This window comes from Brugia malayi (assembly GCF_000002995.4).
Source record: "Brugia malayi strain FR3 genome assembly, contig: Bm_v4_Chr4_scaffold_001, whole genome shotgun sequence".
Lineage (NCBI taxonomy): Eukaryota > Metazoa > Nematoda > Chromadorea > Rhabditida > Onchocercidae > Brugia > Brugia malayi.
Window position 1 is genome coordinate 7,439,490 of NW_025062478.1, and position 11,190 is coordinate 7,450,679.

General features: G+C 33.0%; 2 protein-coding genes across 2 annotated transcripts; both read left to right on the plus strand.

Annotated features, from left to right (window-relative positions):
• Positions 1–1,419: 1,419 nt before the first annotated feature.
• Bma-cyp-42A1.2 (Uncharacterized protein) lies at positions 1,420–5,365 on the plus strand (the record flags this gene model as incomplete). Its single annotated transcript, XM_043082011.1, has 11 exons — positions 1,420–1,582; positions 2,046–2,250; positions 3,130–3,208; positions 3,350–3,528; positions 3,673–3,799; positions 3,937–4,012; positions 4,088–4,191; positions 4,268–4,376; positions 4,450–4,578; positions 4,871–5,044; positions 5,181–5,365. The coding sequence occupies 11 exons, from the start codon at positions 1,420–1,422 to the stop codon at positions 5,363–5,365; spliced, it is 1,530 nt and encodes a 509-aa protein (XP_042937945.1).
• A 1,043-nt stretch (positions 5,366–6,408) lies between these two features.
• Bm10571 (Uncharacterized protein) lies at positions 6,409–10,346 on the plus strand (the record flags this gene model as incomplete). Its single annotated transcript, XM_001901670.2, has 11 exons — positions 6,409–6,519; positions 6,623–6,802; positions 6,913–7,057; positions 7,258–7,475; positions 7,583–7,681; positions 8,018–8,142; positions 8,601–8,778; positions 8,982–9,085; positions 9,378–9,630; positions 9,862–10,029; positions 10,212–10,346. 11 exons carry the CDS (start codon positions 6,409–6,411, stop codon positions 10,344–10,346), a joined length of 1,716 nt encoding a protein of 571 aa, XP_001901705.2.
• Positions 10,347–11,190: the final 844 nt, after the last annotated feature.

The window sequence follows — 11,190 nt, forward strand, 5'->3', positions numbered from 1 at the left end:
TCTAATAGACAATTTGAAATTAATATAAGCTATAATTTTTTTGCAAAAAAACAGTATGCGGTTTTGTTACATAAGTGGGATTTAAAGCATGATAGCAGTGAGCAATTATGCAATTTTTTTCTGGGAGACTGATTAAAATGTGGCTCACTTTTCTTACTGTACTGAAAAACAAATTTTTTTTAAAGAAACTGATCAAGATATGGCAAACAAGTTTCCCTAAAAGAGCTGACGAAGATATAATCAGAAAATATTTTCCCAAACTAACTGATCAAAATATTTGATGTAACAAATTTTTCCGGTTTGTAGCACTGATTGCTTTGTTATTTTCTTTCTTCTATTTCATAGAACTAATAAAAAAAATTGCTGATTTTTTTTTCCAGCTTTAATATCACATTTTGGAAACATTCTGAAAGACAGCTATAAAGAAAGAAACGTATCCGACTTAAAACAAATTCTTTTACAGTTTATAACAGGTATCGCTTAAAGTTTTTAAATTCACTTTTAGATGTATAAAACAGTAATCTGACTAAAATAATTAATTAATCCGACAAAATAGAAAGACGTTATAAATCAATTAACACTGTAATTGATCAGACAGCACACTTCATCATCAAGTTGATTTTTATGATTTGATATATATATATATGCGAACAATAAGAATTTCGTGAACAAGTGAACAATAACAAAAGTCTGGCAATTTAAGTATACCTAGCTGTTACTTCAAGGAGAGAAAATATAGATGCTACTTCACTGATCCGATAATGAAATCTCGCCAATAATTCAATAATAAAAAGCAGTCGAACTTAAAATAGACTTTCTTTCGTGAAATCGAAGATTCTCAACTGAAAGTAGTCAGCAGGAGATAAGAATCAGATATGGGCAGGATTTGGTAAAGTGCCTAGCACAAGATTGTTATCACCGCATGGGTCTATTTCTTCGAAACTTCTTTTCCATTATTTATTGTGACACCTTCACTGAAGGGCAACCTGACGTAATCTTTTATTTACATTCAAAAATGTCATATTCGCTTGTTTCACCTATAATATTTTCGATTTTTTATTTTAGCCTAACTTCGTCAAAATTTCAAATAAGAATAAAAATTCTTTTCAAACCGAAACCTTAGTCTAATGTTGAATATTGATCAGGAATTGTTTTCTTCATAGTTAAAAGGAACAATAGTTTAAGTTTTTCCGAACAAGAATTACCTACCGACGATTATTTAAAATTTTAACTTTATGTCATTTCCTCCCTTTTATTATCAAAACAAGAAGACGATAAACTTTTTACATAAATTAGTAAGCTTAATATATAATCCAAAATGAAGTCTGAAGTATTTTTGTAAAGAAAAATGTAATTGTCTTTCGTGAAACTTTTTATCTGCTTGCTTGTTTGTACCATTTCACTTATTTCAAAATAACGATGGGATTAGTAAGTGCTTCACTGATCACATTGGTACTCGTTTGGATCATTCACTTCGTCATTAAAAAACTCAGAACTATACTGAAGCAAATTAATGCGGTACAGGGACCACCAACTTGGCCACTTATAGGCAATCTACACCAGTTTCATTTCAAACCAGATGGTACATATTTCAACTTTTTTCGTGTCGTTGCTATTTGAAAAGTTGGCTCTAAAATTAGATTAATTAGTTTGGCAATAAAAACTAACTTCTCGCAGAAATTACATGCATATGACATTAAATTTGAACAGAAGAACCAATTAATTTTCCTTATTTAAATTGGTTCGAATTTAAAATTAGATTCAAGATCTATAAATTGGGCAAGTTTTTAAGAGTAAAATTCTTAATCAGTTGTTTCCTCATTGTAATTTTCAAAGTGCAGTGAGAAAATTGATGAAAGTTATAGAAGCGTTGGAAATATCACCTGTTAGAGAAGAAATTAGATATGAAATTGAAGAGGGAGAAAATGTACTAATTGAGAAGAAAGCAAATAACAGAGGCCATAAAGTTTTAGAGAGAACTGCAACATTTTTTGTTCCAACAAATTATTTTACACTAAAATATCAAAAATGAAAGTATATTACAGAATTCTTCGAACAAGCTCAGGGTATAGCATATATGTTACAAGCACGCGGTGAGCGCATGTGTCGTATTTGGTTCGGTCCCTGTCCATGGATTTTACTGTACGGAGCAGACGAGTGCGAAGCTATTCTTGGAAGTAATAAAATCTTAGACAAACCATTTCAATATGGCTTTTTAAGTGGATGGATTGGACAAGGGCTGCTGATCAGGTCGTGTTTTCTCGAATATTTCCTAGCTTTGAAATTTGACGATTTAAAGAGCTTTTAATATATATAAATTTTTTTTTTTTTGATAAGTACAATAAAAAAATCAGTCAAAACTGATTCTCTATCAGTTGAAAGTGAAGTATTACAAAAATTAGAAGACCAAAAAATATTAATTATCTTATGAAGAAAACCAGCCTATTAATATTTACTGGTGCTTAAAAATACATATATATCACTGAAAAATCCATTTTCTGGAATCCATACAGATGGAAACTAGAAGGAAGACTAACTGCGATTTAATTGCACCTGTTTGCTCATTTCTTCATAATTTTTTAGAAAAAACTTCGGAAAATTGACAATTCCCTTTGGTGCAGATTATGATAATTAAATCCCTTAAATTTTTATTCAAAAACAAGATTTGAAATTTGAAAAAAAAGAAGAAATCGTTTTATTAAAAGGAGGGATGAACTAGAATTTCTATTTTGCTGTATCACCAGCCAAACAATCGTTTTCGAACAGAAACGTAAAAATTCTCATAAGTGATGAGAATATTTAGAAAGCTCTAGACTTTTCGACACAGTTCTACTTTCGAATTTGACAATAAAGAGTAGGTAGGAAGTGTTTTTGAACAGGTCGATTGTGATTAAGCTATTCAATATTGGCACGAGTGATAACGATTATCTTGAGTTGACTTTTACTATCGGACTGTTTTTATTTTCACCTTACTATAATCACTGTCGACTTTGTTCAATGTGCAAAAGATTAACTTAGGAATCAAATTTAACTAATTAATTAGGCGGAGATCAATTAGTTTTATTTGCTTCTTATTTTTTCATATTTTAGCTGTCATTTATTGTTATCTCTGATTCTTGATTATTTCAGCGAGCCAAAAAAGTGGCGATCGCGACGAAAACTTCTTACACCGACATTTCACTATGACATATTGAAAGATTTTGTTGGTGTAAGTAAAAACACTTTACTGGAGGCTTTGTAAATTGAGACTGATTTTAATAGTATATGTTCTCTCTACAAATTTCTATTAACACAGAGTTATAGCGCGAAATTTTATATAATTACTGCTCTCCGATAACTAGATCTTTAGGTGTATAATAAGCACGGACAAACACTGCTACAAAAATTCCACGCTTTGTGTGGTAATCAGTACAACGATATATTTCATATGATATCGCTGTGTACATTGGATATTATCTGCGAAGCTGCTCTCGGTACACATGTCGATGCCCAGAACAAATCGTCTCCATACTTGGATGCTGTTTGCAAGTTTGTTTATTTAAATTATTTGAAAGAAAATGCTTTCAATTCAACGTCTCACACTCTTTGTAAAATTATTTTGTCATGATTTTAATAGCTTAAGTACTATTTCATTCCTAAAATTAAAAATGAATGAAAAAACATAGATTTAAGGATAAAATATATTATTCACCAGCGAACACTGAAGGCACATTTTTACTTCGACACCATTTATAATATATTTGGCAGCGGGAAAGATGAGAGCAAATGCACTGAAATACTTCACGAATTCACTGGCGCGGTAATTTGACGGCGTTATCTAAGTTCTTTTGCTTAAAAACATGACTTCCCGTTATGCGACTTATTCAAATACCAATATTGTGAAAAGTTTTGAGAAGCTCTGGTTTTTGCCTTTATAAAATTAAATTAATTCTATAGGCAATAGCAAATCGTAAGAGATTAGTCGATGAAGCTGGTGGTGTCAGTAGCCTAATGGAGAAAGAAACAGTATCAGGTACGATGAGCTTATTGCCGAGTATGATTCTGTAAGCTGTTTATTAATCAGTATGACCTAAATTTTCATTTTCAGGCAAACGACGTATGGCGTTTCTGGATTTCATGCTCGATTTAAATGCTAAGGGTGAATTACCTATGGAAGGTGTACAGGAAGAAGTGGACACATTCACTTTCGAAGTAATTTTTTATTTTGTTATCCAACAATTATGCTTCCTTTATTCCTCATTGAAAATAAGCTTGAAAAGCATTTCAGGCACATGACACAACTTCAACAAGCATGAACTGGTTTTTGCACTTGATGGGTACCAATCCAGAAATTCAAGCGAAAGTTCAAAAGGAAGTCGACGAAGTTTTAGGGGAAGGTATGTGGCTTTAAAAAAATATATATGTGTACATACATATATATCCAGAAACAGCTGTGTCATAATTTTTCAGAAAATAGATCTGTGACGTATGAGGACCTCGGACAACTAAGATTCTTGGAGGCCTGCATCAAAGAAACATTGCGACTATTTCCTAGCGTACCTATGCAAGCCCGACAGTTGACCAAAGCTACGAAAATTGGTAAAATTTTTCTAGCATTTGAAAAGATACCATCAAATTTTAAGTCAGTAAAACATGTTGTGACTTTTTTCTGATTTTGCTTTCTTTCCCTTTTTCAGCTCTATAGAAATTGCACCCCCCACATTTATAAGAAAAAGTCTTTATACATACATTGCAAGTATCCGTACATTAACCAAATCCGCGTATTTCGTAAATAAAATTCTATTGTAGCGAAATCCCTACTTAAAATTTTTGTATAATTAAGGCTGATTGATTGATCATGAAGAAAGCTTTTGGGAGCTTCTAATTTGAGGGAATAAAATACTACCACGTGGTACGAGTGTTATGATCATCGCATCAATGATTCATAGAGATCCACGATACTGGCCGGATCCAGAAGCATTCAAACCAGAACGATTCATTGACAATCAGCCCAGACATCCGTTTTCATATATTCCTTTCTCTGCTGGACCCAGAAATTGCATCGGTATCAGATTTGTTGAAAAAAACTGTTTGACTTGAGGAATGGGAAATATTTCAAAATTACAAGCATAATAGTATGATACAAAGAGTAAATACATAAAATTAATATTCTTAGGATAATGGACAAACATCTCTTACAGGACAACGGTTCGCACTTATGGAAGAAAAATGCATCCTAGCGCTGCTAATGCGGAATTTGAAGGTGAAATCGAAACTACGTACCGATCAGATGCGTGTGTCCGCTGAGCTTGTAATTCGACCACTATTTGGCAATAACATACGATTTGAAGCACGTAAATTTGGGGACTACGTGCAAATCGCATAGATCGATATTTCAGTTTGATTGTCGCGAGATATTCAATGAAATAATACCTAATGGTGCATGCAATAATGTTTGTCTGAATGGTTAATAATGTGTTGGGTTAAATGAAAAGTTTATAGCTAATCATATTCTCGCCCTGTCCATTTATTATTTCATATGATCCTCTTTCCTTTAGTCCTCTCCATTTTATAAACCGTATCACTATTCAAATGCAGTCATCGTAATCGGAATCATTTGGAAGCGAGCTTTGTAGGCTCAAATTGTTACTTAGTCTGCAAAACATAGATAGCCATCTGGTTCAAGGCTAGATCATGTTAATTCTATCATAACAATGCCGAATCATAATGGTGTGTGTTTTCATTAAGTGTGTAATAAATGCTAGTTGAAGTAGTAATGTTTCTGAGCAATTTGCTTGACATCAATATCAGCTGTATAATCTGCAGACAGGATCTTCGCTACAACACTAGATTGTCATTAAGTTCAAGTGGTTCGATAAAGAAAGTATTGGAATGTTACTTTCAGTAAAGAAGACATATGCAATAATAAGATAGACTGCGGAATTTGATGCATTATGTAATTAATTCACTTGGAATAAAGGATTAAAAATAAAGGCAAGCGGGAATAACGTACACTTCCGCTCTCCATGTAACGCATCATAGTGTAGAAGTTGGAGGCAAGATGACCGTGCTGTCTTTTCGTTCGTGAACAAAGCTGCATGGCGTAGTTGGAAGGAGATTGCGGGTGAGGAGTTGAGTGTCGTTTTGTTTGTTCAGGATATCTCGGTAGCTGTTCTGATAGTCGTTTAATGCATAATCGAATCTAACACTACATGTGCGGAAATGTGGGGTAAGCCTGAATTAAGCTGAAGTTTGGCTTTGCTGGTGTGGCCATGTCCCCCTTTCATGTTTCTGTCTAATGTAAAATGTGAAGTGTAGGATGTGATTGAGCCTTATTATCGGTGCTGTTGTTATCAGCATCACTTACTTTATTTTATCCACTAGCAAAATGTTTGATTTTGAACCACATGAGTAGGTATACAGAATGAGATGAAGAGTGCAGCAGAAGTGAGTTCGAATTCCTTCAACGGCTCATCGTCATCTTCATCGTCCACTTCATCCTCCTGCTCAACATCAGATATCAATGAGCTTTGTAAAGAAGTGAGAATTTGATAATTTTAATCTTTATATGTATTCCTATGAAATTAGCATTCATTTCATTTATTATTTTAATTTCAAACTCAATAATGTCTTCCTATTACAGGCATTTACAAAACATCATTTTACAAAATGTGCGGAACTGTTAAAAAAAGCACTGGATGGGACTAAAAGCGAAACAGAACGACGACGTTTACATGCAAATTTAGCTCTTTGTGAAGCGAAGAGCAAAGCACAGTTATTTAGTGCTGCATACCAGACTGCACTCCTCAACATTTTTCCCAAAGTATATGTTTCCGTTTAGTCCTATAATTGACTTTATATTAAATATATTGCAGTGCTTCATCACTACATCTGCAGTTTTAAATGAAATGATACTGCTATTCAGTATTTTAGCTGAAACCTGGTGAGGATCACAATTTAGATGATCATGATGAAGCAATTGCTGCATTCAATCTAGCACTAAATGCTTTCGTTCGAGGGAATCGGCGAACTTGTCTTGAGATTCTACAGTCTGTGATGACTGTAAATACTTTATCAGGTCAATTCTGTTTTTGCATGAATTATCAATGATTCAATAAGTTATCGTTTAAATTTAATAATTTCTTTCGTAACAATTGTTTTAATTAATTAGTTAATAACAAATTATGTTAATTAATTATATTACTTTAAACTAACTTGTAATAGCCAAATGGAATTCCTTATTTTACAACTTCGAATTATTTAACAAATGGGTTACAGATACGCTTTTCTGTGCAGTTTCACTATTGGAAATTGACGTAAGCTTAACATTATGTCAGCCGAAATTAGCATTGAAGCAAGCAGTCAAACTTCGTGATAGCATTACATGGCGTCGGGCAAACGTTGTCCAACGTGATTACCTTGATTGTTTGGAGTGTCGCATCCGGTGTCGTCTTGCACAAACGTCATCTTTGATCGATTTTAGTTTGAAACCTGAGGTTTTCATATATATATATAAAGCTTCATCCTGAAAAAAAATATATATATAAGCTTCATCCTGAAAAAAAGACTATTTTCAGTTCTTTATAGCAGTTTTAAGTTACAGTTGTTGCACTGGTGCCTTATACAGTCAGAACTTGATGTGAAAAACGGTAATGCAACACGTGCGGTAAATCGACTCTTAAAATTTCGCCCTTCGCTTCAGGTAGTTTGGGTGTTTTATTAAGATATATTTATTGTTAATACGTTTGGATATGTTTATGCTTTAAAAAAAATAAAAAGAAAGTTTGGCCGAATTATATTTTTTATTTTATTTTAGAACAAGTCTCCTTTTTATTCTTTATAATTTATTAATAATTTTCAGTTACGGTTATTGCAGTTATTTTTTGTTTAATAAATATTTCATCCTTTGTCTGACTGAACTATTTCAAAAAATGCACAATCTATGTAGTTTATTAATCTAATTATCCCCATAAACATAGTATTTGTGGGCATTTCTTTGCACCGCTTTCTCATATAAAGTCATATAAAGTAGATACAGGATGAAGAACGCAGACTTGTTGATAATGCGCTTGGATGTGTTTATGCTTTGTCGCTGAAAAAGATAAGTTTGGCAGAGTCATATTTTCGATCAGCAATGTTGGTGAAACAAGAAAAAAGGAAAAGGTTCGTGTTTGCGGTAATGACAAATAAATATACTTGATAATGGTTATTCTGATTAGTAAAGAATGAAGTTAGTTGAACAGGCTGTTTTTTTTTTTTTTTTTTTTTTTTTTTTTTTTTTTTGTGAATCGGGTGTTTTCTGCATGTGCTATAGCGAGTATGATGCTTAATCTTGTAAATTCAATTTGTTATCGATCTGATCATTACATTTGAAATTAAACCGCTGTAATAATTTTTTACTGATGCAGAATATATTCTCCACTATGCAGTAACATTCTGATTATCTTGATATAAGTTAATATTTATAACTCTGAAGTCTGAAAATCGAAATAGTTTTGATGCACGAAAAGATAAGTTTTGAATTCTGTTTGTTTGTTGCTAGATTAAATTATATGCTGGAGAAATTCATTAGTTCGGAAACATTTTTTATTGATATGAAAGTTTGCACTTTGTATCTGCAGTTGGCAGGAGTCAACAGTACCTAGGCATTGTTTGATATATCACGCAGCTTTGGCTCAGTTACACTGTGGACATGCAGAATCTGCTTTTACACTCTTCCTTTCTGTTCTTCCATTTTATCCAAAACAGCCTCGAATTTGGTTGCGAATTGCAGAATGTTGCATATACGCACTGACAAAGGTTCGTTGACAATGTTTTGTTAGCATCATTTTTCAGAGTGTTTTTATCAAATTAATGAAAATCCCAGAATATGGTATACGTGTTCCTTATACTGTTATTCATAACTTACGTTTCCTATATTTATGTTTATTGCTTTTGCAGTTCTTATCCGTCTTCTCTTTGCAAATGTTCGTACTTCGCAGAATTTTTATGTTCATTTGCAGAATGGAAATGATAATGTGGATACTAATGGACAAACGATAGAAATTGTAGGGACAGCGCAGAATGGATATGTTATCTTCCCATCTATATCTGTTAGAGAAGACAAGTAAGTTCCCCGCATTCATTTAAGCTTCCTCGGAGAATTAATCACATTATAATGTAATAACCCAAACCTAGATATTTGCTAAATGAGGACAAATTTGTCCAATTATCTTTTTTTTAGATGAAAGTATTTTTTTTTTTTGTATTTTTTAGCGTTTTATACAGGTACGTTTTTATATATATATGGAAGAATGATTTCTAAATAAATATCGGTCGTTTTAATCAAATCAAAATTATTCATGCTGGTATATTGGTGGATTTTTCCTAATTTGATGGAAATTGTGATTACTTTCCAGTTTGAATAACGAAGTTGATGAGATACGTGAAAATCATATTAGCTGGGAATATGCCGCACACTGTATTCGAAATGCACTAATTCTTACTGGCACTGAACGAGATTGCATATACTTGCTTCCATGGTTATATGCAGCATCATCTTTCATTAATCTGAATCTTGGTCGCTATAGTTTAGCACTGAAGGCAGCTTGCCAGCTTGCCAGCTTACAGCAAGTTTCTCCTCATCACAAGCTTATGGCGGTGCTTTTTAAAGTAAACTTTTGATTTTTTGTATAAAACCATGTAATTTTTATAAAAGTATAGATACATAAAGTAGAGAGTCCTGCATACATAGCGTACGTTTTATTCCTGTATACATACCGTCGTACGTTTTATTATACGATTTGAAGTGTATATGAATTAACCATCTTACTTTTTTTAAAAAATAATTAACATTAGTTTATATACAAATAAGCATCTATCCTCAAACTAGAAATTTTGTAGGCAGAAGCACTTATGTTGCTAGATCGCTTACCAGAGGCTGTTGGTTGTTTGTCACAGGCTGTACCACTTCAATCCATGCCGAGCACGATATCAGCTGTTATTTATAATAGAGCATTGTTACAGGCGTTGAGTGGCAACCTGCATAAATCATTAGCGACCTTCGGGCTGGTATGTTCCAATTTCCTGTGTTTTTTGGCAGTGACATTCTTTAAATCTCTCACCTCATTGTGTCTATCCTTCCCCTATACACTTGAAATTGCTTGGTGTCCCTACCACTCGGACATTTCGTGGATTCTTTTCAGTAGTATTCATATTCACGTGAAATGTATCCAGAAATCTTTCCATTTTAGCTTGGAACGCAGTGTGACGTAACAACAGTTCCAGAAGCGCTATCTCTTGGTGTTTACATTTATATGAAATCAGATAAGGGCGATGAAGCAAAACATCTGATAGTGCAACAAATAGAGAAAATGAAATTACGTTAAAGTCGTGCAAAAATCGCTTCCACCGAATATTTTAGGATTAATTTGTTGGCTGTAAATAATTATATTATGTCATCATCTAATCATTTCCCAGGCAGTTCAACTTACCTTTTAATGCGTCTCAACAAAATTCTAAAATTCTGTGAATGATTGATATGCCAAGAATGTAAAACATATGCTTTTTTATTTGTGGAATCCAGAGTTATGTTACGATGCATTCCACTCATGACTTAATCAAGATTATTGATTTCCTAACAACATTGTCCATTGCATTCTCTCTTTATTCAATCTTTGAATTTATCTTATCTATCAGTTATGTAAATACAGCATTTAAGAGCAAGATTTGAACAAATAATTTATAAATATAATTACGCACTGTATCCGAAAATTCATTTGAACCATTAATTTAAATTAATGAAACAATTAAATATATAATGTGCTGCCTAACTGGTTAAATCTCAATAACAAATGGTAAAAACAGGAGCTTGTGACATCATCATAAGCATTCTATATAGCATGTATCAAAAAGAAAAATTCGTTCCACCCTTGCACTAATTGAAGTGATTTCCTTAACCGAGAGTCACATCTGATTTAAATTTGTTTTGAAAGAAAAGGGTGGACTTGAGCAACATTTGTTTTACAGGAAAAGTGCAAATACAATATGTGTACAAGATGCAAATAATGTAGGAACTCTCAGCTTTTAGCGTCCCACTTTTTTGGTAAGTTCTCGAATACAGATCACAGTCAATAAAGCCTTCAAAAAATGTTGCAGGAGTGGAGAATGCTCAACTTGGCAACTGAGCATGTATATCCATCACTGGCAACTGAATCATCTAGAAGCCTGAAG